The sequence below is a fragment of the Physella acuta genome, unplaced genomic scaffold (genome assembly GCF_028476545.2).
Source record: "Physella acuta isolate Inbredline_101_S28 unplaced genomic scaffold, ASM2847654v3 ptg000897l, whole genome shotgun sequence".
Taxonomy (NCBI): domain Eukaryota; kingdom Metazoa; phylum Mollusca; class Gastropoda; family Physidae; genus Physella; species Physella acuta.
The window spans coordinates 223,862-241,024 of record NW_026732414.1 but is presented as its reverse complement, the minus strand read 5'-3'; the positions used below and the strand labels follow the sequence as shown (position 1 = coordinate 241,024).

The following is a 17,163-nucleotide window of genomic DNA, read 5'->3' as shown; positions in this document are numbered from 1 at the left end:
ACTCAAACACTAAGGATTAACTTAAACAAACAAACAAACAAGTTATTTGCTTAAGACCATTCCACTATTATGTGTACTACCTCCATATAGAATGCACTTAGATTGACATTGACATTTTTTGTGCTTTTATCTTGCAAAAGAGTTGGGCACCACATCCAATAGAAATAGACCCCATCACTGCAGAAGCCAACAGTTGTGCATGGACCGGGCTGGACAAATACGGATGGCTTGCTCACAACTTTTAATGCCTGAAATAAATGGACTAGGGTAGACAGTGCTACACATGGACATCAACAACCCACTTAACAACTACAACAAACACAACATAAGCTAAGAATGAAAGCACAAGAAATTTACTTCTAGTTTGTCCCTGTCATATATCTGGATCAAATTGTCAACTTCTGATTCTGCGTCAAATTTTTGAGGCCGAAACAATAGTAAGCCAGAACCAAAGGCTAGACGCCCTGGGCCAGGCTCTGTGTTCTTGTTGTAAATGAAGCCCCTGTCAATGTACACATTATCAGATGTAGCTTGGATCAGAAACTCAAGTGATAAAACAAAGAATGGGATGTAACCGACAACATTACCTTAGTGTTCCCTGCAAGCCTGTTCCAACTTTTGCTATCCCTTTACCAAAACTGTTTGTTGTATAAAGGTAACATCCATCTGTTGTGATACTTCGACCAAGATCTTGTTCTTTAAAAAAAAGAAAAATATACAACTGGCCTAATACAAACTCAGGTTTGATAACTCTAAATGTATACAAATTTCAACCATGAAATACCTAGGAGCGCACAAAAATAAGAAGCAAAAAAATACATGAAATAAGACATGGTTTTATTCACTTGTTTCTTTGTTGAGAAAATTACTTTTAAAATATTTTGGTATAACAGCTAATTTAAAAACTTTATTGTTTATTTATATTCTTTTAGTCTCTAACTAAAATACCTTTATCTTTATCTTTGTCATTCGACTCTTTAGATTCTGAAGCTACAGTGTCAGCATTTGTTGGTCCAAGCAGGTCATCTAGGCCCCAGCTAACAATATATTTGGAGCCAAGAAATGATGTGATCTGTCCTTGGCCACCCTCACACTCAAGCAGTGCTGCCAGGATGTCTGCCACTGGCAGCGGTGGAAGAGTGGAAAGTTGCTGGAGCAGGTGGACAGTGTGGATCAAAGTTTTAACATGGCCCCTGAAAGTCAGACACAATTTAGTTTAGTGGACAGTGTGGATCAAAGTTTTAACATGGCCCCTGAAAGTCAGACATAGTTTAGTTTAGTCAACAGTGTGGATCAAAGTTTTAACATGAAAGACAGACACAATTTAGTGCAGAAAAACTTTCAAAAGAAGATGCAAATTTTATAAATAATTTTAAGATTTTGCTTGTGTTTGAAAATGCAAATAAGTGTAAACCAAAAATATTTTTCTGAACCTGAACTAACATTTGTTATACAAATTTCTTAGACTAAGGAAACACACATTTTATGCTAATTAATAATAACATTTTATCAAGCTAACATTATTTGTTCAAATTTACTTAAACCTAAAAAATTGTAATGTGGTTTTTAACACAACACATATTACTTTGGAGCCCTGTAAGTGTTTAATGTGCTGGTCTGTTAAAATTAAGTTAGTTAATTTTAACAGGTCTAACTAAAAGTAAGCATATTTTTTAATAAATATTTATCATTTTACTGCTTTTTGTGTGTCTGTGTGTTTAAGTCTTAATTGTTTTTCATGTAGGCTATGATAAATGATAAAAATGTAGCTGTATACATTATATAATAGATCTATATGTCACTATATGTGGAATACCTTGCACATGCCAGGGCGACCAAAGCTGACGCTGCATTTTCTTGATGCTTTTTTTCTTTCACAATATGCACAGCAGGAGTGTTGAGAGATTTTTCTCCTAACCATCCACATAACAATGATTCTAATCCATTTAAACAATCACTTGGTTCCTTAGCTAAACTTAGAGGGGGGCAATCACGCAAACAAGTAAGAATTACACCTGAAGTAACACCACAAAGATCAGGATCGGTATTACTTTGAGATTGCAATAATGGTAATATTAGCAGAAGACTTATGCGGGTAGAAAATGAGGCCTGATCAGAATCTTTAAGTAAACCTTGCTTTTTCAAAATTGCAATAGCTTCATCTTGACTAGCTGAATCTCTTTCCCCTGGATCTTCTTGAAAATAAAGCTTTTGTGCTTTCCATAGACCTTTTAATGCATTTAGCCGATATTCTAGAAGTGTATTGAATGCATTGTTTCTGGTGCCACATATTTCGAGAAGCTTGGCACTCAATTCCTCTGGGTCTTTAGAGTCAAAGGTGACAACTTCGTTTTCCCGAGAGCCGCAGCACTCTACATTTTTGGGAAGTTCCACCAAATCAGTCACTCTCAGAAGTCCATCATGTAAAAATAACGTTCCCTCGGTAACTGAAAGCCACTGGGAACTTTCTGGACCTGAGGTAGCCATAATAATGCATTAATGTCTAATGGCTTTCATAGTATATTATTTAACCTATTCACTAAGGTTAGCGAAAACATTGTAGGGTTAACAAGAATGGTTCTTCTGATTCTGTGTGTTAGAGGATGCATATAAAACATAGATCTGGATCTAAAAACAGAATAACAATAAAATTATTTTTAGAGCTGCAAGCGATTTTATAACGGGAAAGCAAGAAAGATTCATCGCAGTTTTCGCCTTTTTAATGTGCACATGAATTTGTATTATTTTATTTTATTAACTTTTTTGCACGTTTTCTTTTAAGTATAGTCTAATATACATATTTAATATAATTTTCATTATACATATTTCCGATGTAAGGGAAGCAGGTCTACCGACCCTCACCCCAAACGAAATTTAGGCTACACTATGTACAAAATAAATAAATAGGTAGGCCCAAGCCCAAGCCTACTTATCAACCGAGAGTTATTGTCACCTGGGCTGATGGGCCTGGGATCTATAATGAGCCCTTATGTTTGATGTCCGTGTTGTGAGGCCACTTGAGGCTATGATGACCGGACGGTTGATGTGTACGTGTCAATCGAGCACCGATCTAATTAGTGAGCCTCACGGTCCGCGTATATTTCTTCTGTGCTGGGTTGACCTGTTAGTTCTAACATATGTTGGGATAATTTAAGTTTTGTTCAATCGAATGGAATAGAATTAAAATGGGAGACCTCACCTCCCAACACCAAGAGACCACCCTACACCCCCACCAGCAGATCGCCATATAACCCCACCCAACATACCGCCCCCCCCCCCCCGCCCCCTTAATCAGACCGGCCTATCTTCCGTCCAAACCCACAAAAAATTATGTTAACAGCAGGAGTGAAATTAGAAACTAACAATTGCCCAAATTATTTTTGGTTGTGACTTAATCTTCAACAACTGAAATCAGCGACAACTTTCTTCCTCAGCAGTAGGAAGTTGAACACCAGACGACATTCACAGGACCAGCAGACACAATCGGCTTTTATTCATCAGATCTTCTACCTACATGTAATTGTAAGTATTTATTACATCCAGATCTTCTACTTACATGTAATTGTAAGTATTTATTATATCCAGATCTTCTACCTACATGTAATTGTAAGTATTTTTTATTATATCCAGATTTTCTACCTGGACTCTACATGTAGGTATTCTAAATGGTCCAAAAAAATGTGCTGCGCGCAACATTTTTTTTTTGGTCGGGTTGCGGCAACTCGCGGAGATCCGATACCATAATACATACGCATTAACAAGTATCTGATCTGGAAAGTAGAATGGAAGCTCTTTAAGATGATATATTTTTGCGAGCTGTAAAATATAATCTAAGGCTAAAAATGATCGATTAAAAAGTTTGAAATGCTGGTTTTACGTGAAAAAATTATTTTACAGCCGGCAAAGTTATATATTCTGAACGGGCGTCCAATTTACCATAAAACTTATGATTTTATGTACCGTCGATGGTTGGTATCGGATCGCAAAAGCGGAATCGACACCGTAGATTTCTGCTAAAAAAAAGTTTCCGCGCGCTCGAGTTTCGTCGGCTTCAAGATATTTTTCTCACTTTTTGAGTCACCCTACTCCGGTCAAAAACAAGATTTTACGTTATTTTGTTCATGAATCATGGAGTTTAAAGCCTTTATAGGTAAGTTAAATGCTTATATTCTATTAACAATATTTTATTTAATTTAAAAAATAGCTTCTTTTTTTATTTTTTAAAGTTTAGTGTCAGTTTATCGATAATCGTTCACCGGGGAAAAAACGCTTACCAAAAAACACTTAGAGCCTATTTTAAAAATCGTCTGTATTTAATTTACGAACACTAACATAAAAAAGGCATACACGATTAAAACAAGGACATGTTAAAGTATTTAATGGAATTTAATTTGTATTTGTGCGTTTTGTTAAAAATTATCAGCGACTACTTAAACAGTCAGCAAATTGTCGATAGTCAAGGGCCGCGTGGCCGCCATTTTCTTTTTACGCACAGCCGGCGATGGGTTCTTCTATATTAATAAGCGCAGTGGTTAACAGCTTACAGTTCTAATTAGTTAAGCGTAGTTAACTTTGTATTTTCTCGTTTTGTAACTAATGTAAAAAAATAATTATTATAGTTTTATTGTATTTTTAATTTCATGGTCGACAATAAGAATCGAGTTTAATAGATTTACCTAGGCTAGTGATTTAAAATAAATAAACTGTTTGCCCCATTCATAATGGTTCAGTCCAAATTCGATGTTGTTACTTAGGAAGTTAGTGTTCTTACTTAGTGAGACTTGCCTTAACAACTTAATATAAATTGATAATATTAATTTAATAGTTCATCGAACAATAGATTTGTATATTTTCCATATTGGGAGCTTTATTTACTTTAAACCTTCATAACAGCTTTGTTTTATATAATAATAATATACAGAGGATGAGACTTACAGGTTTATCAAAGATAGATATCTGCACAAGGGGAAGGGTAGACCAAAAGGCATCCCAAAAGATATTGTAAGGAACAACAAGATCCTTGTGCAGTTATCACATCTAAGAGAGGAAGGACATTTCTCATGGTCACAGGTTAGTATTTAACTATAAGTGCATGCTAGATCTAGATAGTACATGAAATACTAATGAATTAGCTTTATCAACAGGTAGATGTTTGGGTGGAGGAGATTTTTCCAGAATCAAGGTTGATGGAAGGGGCCCTAACAAGATTCCGAAACATGATTGATGCTGCCAGATCTACATTTTCTACACTAGAGCCTGACCTCAAGGAGGACTTTCTTAACAAAGATATTGATTTTAACTACATTTCTAAAACTTGTGACAGTTTAGGTATAACCCGTTCAACCATTTCTAATCCTCCTGATACACCTCTTGACCCTCCTTTGAACATTTGTAATGAATTAATTATTGATCTAGAAATTTTTAGACGTTCACATTCTCATTTATTAAATAAAAAGTTTTTAATTAGGTGGTTGCATTGTTTAACTGGTCTAAATATAAGCAAATTACCAAGTGCTGTTGATTCTGTTTTTAAGAAGTATACTTTTCTAAATAAGCAGGCACATAGGAATCCTACAGCATTGAAACAATTTCTTGTGTCTGAATTTTCTTTACATTTAAATTTAACTCCAGTAAGCAGTCCTACATTAACTAATGATATTTCAATTTCTTCAATGTAATAAATGTGATAATTTGCTTGTTGAAAATTCTAATTTATCTGCATCATTGTTAGCCATTAAACAGGAAAAAATTATTTTAGAGAAAAAAAATAGAGAATTAGAGAAACATTGTTGTAATCTTGACCTAATTAAAGAAAATATTCAAATAAATTTTAAAAAGAGATTAGCTAAAACAAGAGAAAATCTAATTAGTCAGACCACTGCATTAAAGAAAGTCCAAAGAAAAAACAATATATTAATAAAAAAAGTGAATAAATTAAGGGTTGATTTGCAAAAAGCACAGCAAGATTCTGGTAGACTTATAGAACAGGGGGTGGGGGGAGTTAAAGATAAAGATTTTAATTTTAGCTTAAAAACTTTACAAAATGTTTATTCTGATGACACTCGTAAATGTGTTATTTCACTTATGTGTGATGGTAAAGTTTCTGCTGTGAATGTTTCTAATGTTATTGATATTGTTTCTAAAAATATTTTTCATCATGTCTTTAAAGATTTTCCTTCTACTCAAACTTGTATTAATATGCTAGGGGAGGGGTATGTAATTAGTAATTTTCAAGTAGCTGAAGCTGTTTTACAATCAAACTCATGTACTTTACATAGTGATGGGACATCTAGAGACCACAAGAAGATTGTTGGTCATCAACTAACTTTAGATTCCAATTAATCATATTATCTTGGTTTTACACCAGTAGCTTCAGAAGATGCTAATACTCTATTAGATGTAGCTATAAATTGTTTTAGGAATTTAGCTGTTAATTATGATTGTTTGAATTTAAATGAAAATACATGTAATGATGAAACTCATAAACAATTATTGTTAAAAATTACTAGTTTTATGTCTGATAGGGCAGCAACAATGAAATGTTTTGATAAAAAATTTGAAGATTTTCTTAAAACTCAACTTGGTGAGTCTACTGTTGTACATTTTTTATTTTGTAATGCTCATTTTTATTACGACTTTCACACTCTTGTGAAGTTGCAATTAAATCTGTAGAGTCAAATATAAAACAAAGTCATATGCTAATGTAAAAGAGACTTCTACAAATAGAATAATTAGAACCATTTGTGATGTTTAGGGACCAATGGGGGATCAAAAGAATGGGTGTAGGGTAGAATGGGTTACTTATTGTGATAATTCAAAAATTCCTAGCTTTAAAAATAATAGATTTAATTGTTTTTTTTTTAAGCAGCATCTGCAATTATTTTTCACTATGATAAATTAATTACTTTCTTTACTTCAGGAATTTTAAACTCACCAAATTTAAAACTACAAAGTGTTATGTTGGATTTAAAAGATAATATTTTGATGACATTTGTTTGTTGTGTAGCTATATTTTATTTAAAACTTTCAGGCCCATATTGGGATATTGTAACTAGCTGTGATATAAAATATTTTGATTTTCACAATTATGTCAAATGTATGGTTGACTTTCTGGAAGTCAGTGTGAATGATCCTCATCAGTTGTTAGATGTTGAGTTTAAATCTGTTTTTCAAAATGTCTTCACTTCTTCTTACCATAAGTCAGATGTTTATAATGCTGTACATTGCTTTATTCATCAGTGTGATGAATCTTTACTTAATGAAATTTTATCTAAATTTTGTCATGAAGCTTTAGTTGTCTCAAAAAGACAGCTTAGTGATTTTCTGAATGAAGGCTATTTTACAAATTTAAATAAAAAAGATAGTCAGCAGCTTAGACATTGTTCACTCACTAATTTGATAGGAGAAAGAGCTTTTGGGGATTTAGATTTTGATAGTAATAAGAGAAGGCATACATCTTTACACAATAGATCAGCCACACACTGTATTAAAAGAAACAAGACTGTAAAATTTATAGGGGGGAAGAAGAGTAGTCATCAAGGTAGTTTATTTAGAAAGGCCAGAAAATTATCTAGAACTTTAAAGATAGAAAGTAGAGAAGTAGAACAGCAGGTTAAGCATAATGTTAGGCAAAAATTCTTAGTTAACCAGGACAAAAAAATATCACAAGAACTTAAGTTAATTGCAAAAAAATTCCTTGCTCAGAGAGAAAGTAACAAAACATGGTGGGCCTTGTCAAACACCACAGGATGTTGATCAACTTTTAAAGAGATTATACAACAAAAACAAATCTAAAGCTATTATTAGGGAAATAATTAAAAATGAAATAGGTTTTAGGTAAAAAATGTTTGCAATTTGGAGATTTAAATTTTATGACTACACAGCTAAAGTCAGAATTAGAAAAACATTGTTTATAATTCACTAGTTTTTAAATTAAACTTCTATTTGTGTTAATAATCACATATTTAATTTATATACTTATGTTTGAAATAATTTTTAATTAAAATATTTATGCATTTGCCTATTCATTTTCTGTGAACATACCTTACTGTAGTAATACATATTGACTATCCTTTGTTGTGAATTGATTTTATTTACTAAATTATTGCAGCTTATGTTTCCTGCATACTTTGTAATACTTTTTTTATAAATAAGAGATCTTGTACTTGTAAATTTTTAAACAGTTATCAATTTGCGGTGATAAGGAACCGTATTGGTGAATTTTTTTTCGCATAATGTTTATGTTTATTGCTTCAGATGTATATTTTATATTGAAACCATTATGATATGCTATAAAATGGTATAAAATGTTTTGAGATATCTTAATTAATTAATTTTGTATGATTTTATAAAAATGTATGAAATTTCTTGTTTTTTTCTTACATAGCCTGCTAAAATAATTCTTGTTAAATAGGTATTGACTTTCTCATTATCCTTATTAGTTTACTCTAAAATGCTTTGAAATACCTTTCTTATGACACTTGTATTTTTATTGTGGATCAATTAGTTGATTTTTTATGATTTTTTGTAAATGACTGTTATTTGACTTTTTGTCTCCCTTTTAAGTTTTTGTTGAAATTATGCTTCGGCTCATTTTTATGTGAATAAATGATATATTTTCATCATTCTGACAACCTTGAAAAAAATTGGGCTTGTTATTTGTGTAGCTGTTTGTATGTTTACTGAATTTGAAAGTTTCATTTTTTTTTTTTTAAGTTAGTAGGGGTCTCAAATAGACACTTTTGAGCTAAAAAAGCAAACACGTTAAGTTTTTAAAAAATCATAACTTTCTTAAAAATTGAGATATAGCAATAAATTTGCTGTTTTTGTTCTGATTAAAGAAAACTATCAGGGGGAATCATAAAATTTTATGTATTTTCATTATGAAAATTTCATTTTGAATACCTACTACATGTAAATGTAATTAGTTTTATATCCAGGTCTTCAACCTAGTCCTAAATGTAGGTGCTACAAATGCTCAATGTCGTCGCAATTCATTGAATTCTGTATGGTAGGTGCTACAAATGCTCAATGTTGCCGCAATTCATTGAATTCTGTATGGTAGGTGCTACAAATGCTCAATGTTGCCGCAATTCATTGAATTCTGTATGGTAGGTGCTACAAATGCTCAATGTTGCCGCAATTCATTGAATTCTGTATGGTAGGTGCTACAAATGCTCAATGTTGCCGCAATTCATTGAATTCTGTATGGTAGGTGCTACAAATGCTCAATGTTGCCGCAATTCATTGGATTCTGTATGGTAGGTGCTACAAATGCTCAATGTTGCAGACTAACTAGATTTGCCTAACTATTAATTGGCGTCATCGATAAATTGATTCTAAATAATTTACTCAAAAGCCAGTTGGAGGGGGGCACTATTCGCGCCTCCCGGAGAAAAAATGTTTGAAAGAAACGCTGATTAAAAAATCAGTGGTTCTTAACCTTTTTGGAGGTACTGAATCTCACCAGCTTCATGACCTTAAAGAACCAAACCATTAAAATATTATTTTCACACAAAAACAAAATAAAGATGGCCGACTGCACACCAGAGGGACATCTATTGTGACCTTTCAGACTCCAGTATAGAGTAGATCACCCTATACAAGCAAACATTGTGACCTTTCAGACTCCAGTATTGAGTGACCTCCCCCTATACAAACAAACATTGTGACCTTTCAGACTCCAGTATTGAGTGACCTCCCCCTATACAAACAAACATTGTGACCTTTCAGACTCCAGTATAGAGTGGCCTCACCCTATACAAACAAAAATTGTGACCTTTTTCTTCACTCCATGCAGCTTAGGGAAGTGTTTTTTTAGTTTTGTCTGTGCTAGACTAGAAATTAGAATCTGGAACTGATCAACGTGGCATTCCAAATCATAAAGTTGAGATGCAGACTTCCATTAAGTTCTGTTATAAATGTGAATCCATATTGTACATATTCGTTCAACCACTTTTTCTATTTTTACTTGACATAGTATAAAGGGATTTTTAAAAAACCCACAAACAACTTACCATCCTGACAGTCAGAAGTTGACTACTGGGCCATGAGAAATAAAAAGTATGCTTGTAGCAGCACCTAGACCAACATGCGCCTGTGTAAGAAGTCAAAGTTTGACCAAATAGAAAAATCGTGATACCAATGTGTCATCTATCTCTGGCACACTGTATTATGAGCTTGTGCTGCCATATTTGTCATCAGCAGCTAATTGTATTCTACACAACCACAAAACTATGATTGCAGGTCATACGAGTGAAGAGTGTGTCTTGATGGAACTCAAGACCCCCTGATCTGGGCTTAAAAACTACAGCAACACTTCTCAATACGCCATCATTTAATACACATTTTGAGGTTTAAAAGACACAAGTTGTTAAATAAACAAAAAGCATGTACATGTCTCATAAGTTGTAGAGAGATTTCAAATCAAATTGAAGGCATGATGAAAAAACTAAAGCATTTGGTGGCATGCCTAGACGTGGATTTCATTCAGTTACATTAGGCTATCCAAACTAACTATCCCAACTAACTGGTTGTCACTTCAGACTATCCCAACTAACTGGTTGTCACTTCAGACTATCCCAACTAACTGGTTGTTACTTCAGACTATCCCAACTAACTGGTTGTCACTTCAGACTATCCCAACTAACTGGTTGTCACTTCAGACTATCCCAACTAACTGGTTGTCACATTAGGCTATCCCAACTAACTGGTTGTTACTTCAGACTATCCCAACTAACTGGTTGTTACTTCAGACTATCCCAACTAACTGGTTGTCTCTTCAGACTATCCCAACTAACTGGTTGTCACATTAGGCTATCCCAACTAACTGGTTGTCTCTTCAGACTATCCCAACTAACTGGTTGTCACATTAGGCTATCCCAACTAACTGGTTGTCACATTAGGCTATCCCAACTAACTGGTTGTCACTTCAGACCATCCCAAGTAAACATATGTAACCCAGCCCAACAGTTGGAGTCAGGTCTTAAAATAAGAAACGTGACAACTAGAAATGGTGTCAATGGTCCCCTGCCAGCTGATTGAGAGTCTGAGAAATTAACAATTTACCATCAGGCAACTGTATACAAAGCATATTTAAGTGTTTAAAATTAGATTTAAGAAAAAAACTAACATCACAAATATGTGGATATATGAATCAATCTAAAATAATAATTTAAAATACCACAATGGTGTATTCAACACACCCAGTTCTTATTTTTGGCTCTTGCTGAATATGGCTCTTGAAGCAAATCCCCTCATTTTATTGTGGGGCATATTTCAGCCAAATTTTCCCATCCACTAGATGTTTTGAGTTATGTTCAGGTGTGAATTTAATTATACAATATAGTCACTTCAACTGTAGATCTCCTGGTAGATTTCTTTAAACAAAAGCCAAAATCCTGTGGTAACTGAATATGGAATGTCAAAAACTTTTCACTAGACTAGAGGAGTCCATGCCTGTAGACATCTGTAAAAACATCCAGCTTTGACCCCAACTGAAAAAAGTAGTGGAGAAAATACAGCTGTCTCTAATAAGTACAGATGGCCCCAGTAAACATCCTATAACTTTTTAAAAAAAGTGTAAGTGTAATACAAAATATTGTGAGACAAATGATGTATGAAGAAACAAGTTGACTATTTCATGTGTAGTAAAAGAAAATAATGGATACAGTCTGGACGGAACACCAAGCAAATCATTTTACAGTGGCAACGCTTTGAAAAATAAACCAAGAATATACTACAACAGTGCACACTGCCAGATATTTACTACAACATTGTATTTGAGAATCCCTGCTACATAATCATGTACTGACTTAAACATTGTATTTGAGAATCCCTGCTACATAATCATGTACTGACTTAAACATTGTATTTGAGAATCCCTGCTTAACAATACTTAACAACATTTTGATATTCCTACTACAATATACTTTATATTTGAGAATCCCTGTTACACAATATTTTGGAGCAAGTAAAAATATTGACAAGCATCCTATAAAAGTGACCCCTGCGGGGCAAGTCAATGAATGAAAAAAATCTTGTAAATGATATGAGCTGGGTGGAATGTAAAATCAAGTGTGATCAGAAACTGCAAGAACTGCTGTAGATGCTCTCTCAGTTATGTAAAAATAGAACTCTCAAAAATATTTTTTAAATTCACCATGATTCCTTCTGAATGGTTTAAGTAGTTTGATTTAAACAAAACAGTTTTGCAATTAGGTGTTAGTTGTTGCAATCATATAATAAGAAAATTAAACCTCTAAACAAATATAACATCTTTTGTCACTGGACTCCCCCATCATGAATAGACTGGCAATGTTGATGAGCAACATATGAGAAGGATGACTTGCAAGCACATCTTTGATTCCATGGGTTTTAGAGTTGACTCAAATTTATTGCCCTACACTAAAACAAATGGAGTTGATTGAGAGATGGATACATGACTTGTCAATGGCTAATAAAAAAACTGAAATGAAAAGCTGTGAAACAAACTTTCTTCTTCAGCCACTCAAGGTGTTAAACAGTAGATAAAATAGTTGTATATGTCCTAGCTGATCAGATCCAAGGCCTGTGTACTAAGAGGAAGTGGTCCCCCCATTGTAGGCATAGTCAGCCTTGTTATGCATGATAAGTCGATCCTCCACAAAATAAAAACTGTCTGATCTTGTTTCATACGGGTGGCGTACCATCTCATCAACTGCACAAATCAAAATGTTGCCAGTCATTACTTAGTTTAGCAAAAAAATGACATTCATTAAATACTAGCTAGGAGAGCTGAATGGCAATCAGCTATGGACCAATGGAGTCATTACTTAGTTGAGCAGGAAAATGACATTAGCCTAATTTGCAAATAATTTTATAGTTACTGTGATGGACCACTCCAACGCCCCTCCTTACAATTTATTGCAATTAACATTGCTCTAGAAACATTTATTTCAATTAACATCGCTCTAGAAACATTTATTTCAATTAAAATCGCTCTAGAAATATTTATTTCAATTAATGTCGCTCTAGAAACATTTATTTCAATTAACATCGCTCTAGAAACATTTATTTCAATTGACATCGCTCTAGAAACATTTATTTCAATTAACATTGCTCTAGAAACATTTATTTCAATTAACATCGCTCTAGAAACATTTATTTCAATTAACAACGCTCTAGAAACATTTATTTCAATTAAAATCGCTCTAGAAACATTTATTTCAATTAACATCGCTCTAGAAATATTTATTTCAATTAACGTCGCTCTAGCAACATTTATTTCAATTAAAATCGCTCTAGAAATATTTATTTCAATTAAAATCGCTCTAGAAATATTTATTTCAATTAAAATCGCTCTAGAAACATTTATTTCAATTAACATCGCTCTAGAAATATTTATTTCAATTAACGTCGCTCTAGCAACATTTATTTCAATTAAAATCGCTCTAGAAATATTTATTTCAATTAAAATCGCTCTAGAAATATTTATTTCAATTAAAATCGCTCTAGAAACATTTATTTCAATTAAAATCGCTCTAGAAATATTTATTTGAATTAAAATCGCTCTAGAAATATTTATTTCAATTAACGTCGCTCTAGCAACATTTATTTCAATTAAAATCGCTCTAGAAATATTTATTTCAATTAAAATCGCTCTAGAAATATTTATTTCAATTAAAATCGCTCTAGAAACATTTATTTCAATTAACGTCGCTCTAGCAACATTTATTTCAATTAAAATCGTTTGGGGGGGGGGGGGGGGGAAGGAACTGATTATATTTACTATATGATACTTATTTTGTCCAGCCACTTACTTGTGTCCTCATTAAGTTTTGGGAACTCATATATATGCTCCACAGTGTTGCGACTGTGTGGGATGCAAAACCCAAACTCAAAGTCGAAACATTTTAGGACGCGATCTCTAAAGTAATGTTTCTCAATCATACGGAACTTATTCACAGGCCTGTCTCCAACCACAAACTCAACACTGAAATAAACAAGGGGGACTATTTTTGAAAGAAATAAAACCAATCTTGAGTCATCTATCAATGAGACATTCAACTGTGTGGATTGGTCAACAAAGTAAAACATTTCAACAAGTTATCCTTTACAGTCAGATAGTACATTTAGTAATCCAATGCCATATTTGAACAACAAAAAGAAGAAAAAGCTTACGTTGCTCCAACTGTTTTTAATTTCAAGAAATGTGGTGTGAACTGGTAGCGCACAAACCTCCCGGAGTTAGGGTCTTCTTCAGGCTCTGCCAGGTTTTGCTCTTCTTCTTCTGGAAACAAAATCAGGACACAAAAACTAGCAGGACTAAATTATAGGACACAAAGATTTAAAGGACAAATGACAGGACCTAATGTTAGTTATCTAGATATATCTATATCTATTATATCTATATCTATCTATCTATCTATCTATATATATATATATAGGCCTATATATATACACATATATATACACATATATATACACACACTTATATATAATAATAATAAATATATATGCCTATATATAACAATACAGGCCTATTTATAAAGACTGCAGCGCATGAAACAAGCATTAATTATGATAAAGTAAAACTAACCTGTATCATAAGCTGGCGCTGGTTTAGCCACTTCAAACAAAACCTGGTTTGAATCAATATCCCTCAGTTTAAATCTTGTGAAGTCGATGCCATAGATATTTGCCTCTGGAGGACACAAGTACTCTGGAAAAAAAAGATAAACGAAATAGGATAAGCCTATAAAAATTTATTTCAATAATTAATCGTAGGTCCTATCTACCATAAAAATCTAGGAATGGTCAATGTAGGCTAGGCCTAATTATAAATGTACATGTTTGGATGATTTTAGATACCAATGTCCAATAATAGACTCTAAAATAGGTGTGTTGGGTTGTTAGTAGTATTGTAATCTCGACTAATTTTATGGTTAGGCATATGGTAGGACCAGGGTTGGGGTTAGGGACAGGGTTAGCATTGACATTAGCCAGCCATGTGTGTATTTAGTTAACTACCAGTAACCTAACACCACTTTTTTAAAGAAGATTCTATTATCGGACACTGGTATAAAAATTCCCCCACATGTTTTAATAGCTAGGCCAATTAATTAATAATAATTTTTAAAAACTGTTAAGATCTTTGTAAGCAGTTAGGCCTGAAAAGAATTGTTAAAAAGCCCATCTTAATGAATGTAGCCTACTGTTTCACGTTTGAATCTAATTTTTTATTTTACACAGGCACAAAAGCACAACCAATAGAATGATATACTAGATAATGAATAGTAGCAGTAGGCTCTAGGCCTATCTATTATATTTATATGTAGTCTAAACCTAATTATTAATCTAATTTAGGCAGGTAGATCTAGGGTTCTAGGCCCAATTTGCTAAATCAAAATGACACGTAATTTAAAAAGTCATGAAAGGTAGCTGGGCCTGCTGTAACTGTTTCATCCATTCCAATCTTGTTTGTATTCGATTTTAAATTTTTAAAAAAGGCCTAGGTTAACTACTATAGGGGTCGGCGTGGTCGAGTCGGTAAAGCTCATGGTTGCTAAACCGAAAAGTCTCGAGTTCGAACCCTCGGGCAGATGAGGCTCGTTAGCTGGGGACAGCCACTCTTCTAGGAGAGACAACTCCAAAATCAAACAACTGCTGCCTTGTAGTTTGTTCTTGGTTGGACAAAGGCTATGGAAGCAAATCCAAAAAGAAAAGCAGGCTGAAATCGTAGTCAATGGCCTCAATGGCGCATAACCAGTTGACACGTAACGCTTAATTGTGTTGGAGGCGTGGTCGAGTCGGCAAAAAGCTCATGGTTGATAAATTCGAAAAAGTCTCGAGTTAAAACCCACTGGCAGATAAATCTCGATCCACCTCAACACTAATAATTAAGAACGAAGAAGAAGAAGAAAGTACTATGTACTTACTAAACTATTTTATTTTTATAGGCCATAGGCCTAACAGTGGCAGACAGACGTAACAGAGAGGCTACAGTACAGGACCAAACCTAAGTAATTTGGTAAAACTCCATTTTATCTTATTTTATTCTCACTTCTCGTTTACCTCGAGTTGAGTGTATTTTATTATAATAGCCAAAACTCACCAAAACATTAGGAAAACATTATTTATTTATTTGTATTGTATTTTTGTTTTATCAAATGAATAAAAATTAACAAAAAAAAAAAGGAGACTGACTTCGTTTTAGATTTTGATACTTTTGTCAAAACTTGAGAAAAATCCAAATTTAGAATATTGAATGTGCTATGTTCTTGTGTCAGTTAGGATTTTCATAGCAATGGGTGAAGTAAATAAACTTACCTCACAATTGCAAGGCGGTTAAGTTTGTATTGTTACAAGTATCGCCCAGGCATGATACTATAAATAAACATTTAGGAGCTTACGACTTACAATGACCCCAAAACTCCAGCCAACACAATTTCACACAGCTATTGCCCAAGCTATGACGTATGCTGATAATTAAAGTCAATGTTAACTCACGATGAACTCGCGACCGTGGATTTTTCTCCCGCTGACGATCACACGATATTTAATTGGAACTGTTCTATTGCTTTTTTATGTTTTTTTTTACCTTTTCTAATTAAAAATCACATTTATAAAAAAATAATTAGATCTAGCTCTAGTCCACGTGTTTCCCTAACGTTTTTGTGTGTTTTGGTTGTGTTTATTTATAATAAAATACGCTCAACTGGAGGGGAGTGAACGTGAAGTTGGGACGCAAAAATCTAAAATGGAGTTTTACCAGCATTTTTCTAAATCTAGATCTAGATCAACTTACTATCTGTACATTTCGCAAGTCTTAGTACATCGTCAGGGGTCACAACATCTTTCTTTAACAATTCGTCTTCAGTAACAATGTCTGTTTTTGATTTTGCTTGTCTGCGAAGAAATCCGTCTTTTTTCTTCATTGAAGTTTTTGCTTCGGAACTCATTTTTTAAAATATAGCTTTACAATTATTTACTATAAAACAGATTAAAAAATGATGTATGATCATGAAACAGTTGTGAATCTATACAAAATTATTGCACAAAATCACCATAGGACCAAAGGCTAACTTAACAGCATTAGTCTTTGTTTACTATCTCAACACCTTTGTCACCTGTCAAAGCGTCAATCATGGCGGCGTTGACGATAGGAATGTTGGGACATAAAGG

The 17,163-nt window shown here is 33.5% G+C and overlaps 3 protein-coding genes and 1 pseudogene across 4 annotated transcripts in view; 2 read left to right on the top strand and 2 right to left on the bottom strand.

Moving 5' to 3' along the window:
• Window positions 1-2,666, bottom strand: part of LOC131952974 (putative E3 ubiquitin-protein ligase HECTD4) — a 95,618-nt gene extending 92,952 nt beyond the window's left edge. For both annotated transcript variants that reach the window (XM_059315936.1, XM_059315937.1), the window contains exons 1-5: window positions 1,817-2,666; window positions 949-1,193; window positions 588-696; window positions 358-502; window positions 81-248 (exon numbers count right to left, since the gene is read on the bottom strand). In XM_059315936.1, coding sequence (XP_059171919.1) covers window positions 81-248; window positions 358-502; window positions 588-696; window positions 949-1,193; window positions 1,817-2,487 — 1,338 coding nt within the window. In that variant the 5' untranslated portion in view covers window positions 2,488-2,666. The remainder of the gene's footprint in view (window positions 1-80; window positions 249-357; window positions 503-587; window positions 697-948; window positions 1,194-1,816) is intronic.
• A 1,370-nt stretch (window positions 2,667-4,036) lies between these two features.
• Window positions 4,037-6,426, top strand: LOC131952959 (uncharacterized). Its single transcript, XM_059315900.1, has 3 exons — window positions 4,037-4,150; window positions 4,922-5,070; window positions 5,145-6,426. The coding sequence occupies exons 1-3, from the start codon at window positions 4,129-4,131 to the stop codon at window positions 5,676-5,678; spliced, it is 705 nt and encodes a 234-aa protein (XP_059171883.1). The 5' UTR covers window positions 4,037-4,128; the 3' UTR covers window positions 5,679-6,426.
• On the top strand, window positions 6,352-8,066 carry LOC131952971 (uncharacterized; annotated as a pseudogene).
• A 2,748-nt stretch (window positions 8,067-10,814) lies between these two features.
• On the bottom strand, window positions 10,815-17,141 carry LOC131952970 (protein unc-119 homolog B). The gene is made up of 5 exons (XM_059315932.1): window positions 16,787-17,141; window positions 14,579-14,701; window positions 14,161-14,269; window positions 13,800-13,972; window positions 10,815-12,697 (listed from the first exon to the last, which is right to left on the bottom strand). Exons 1-5 carry the CDS (start codon window positions 16,938-16,940, stop codon window positions 12,576-12,578), a joined length of 681 nt encoding a protein of 226 aa, XP_059171915.1. The 5' UTR covers window positions 16,941-17,141; the 3' UTR covers window positions 10,815-12,575.
• Window positions 17,142-17,163: the final 22 nt, after the last annotated feature.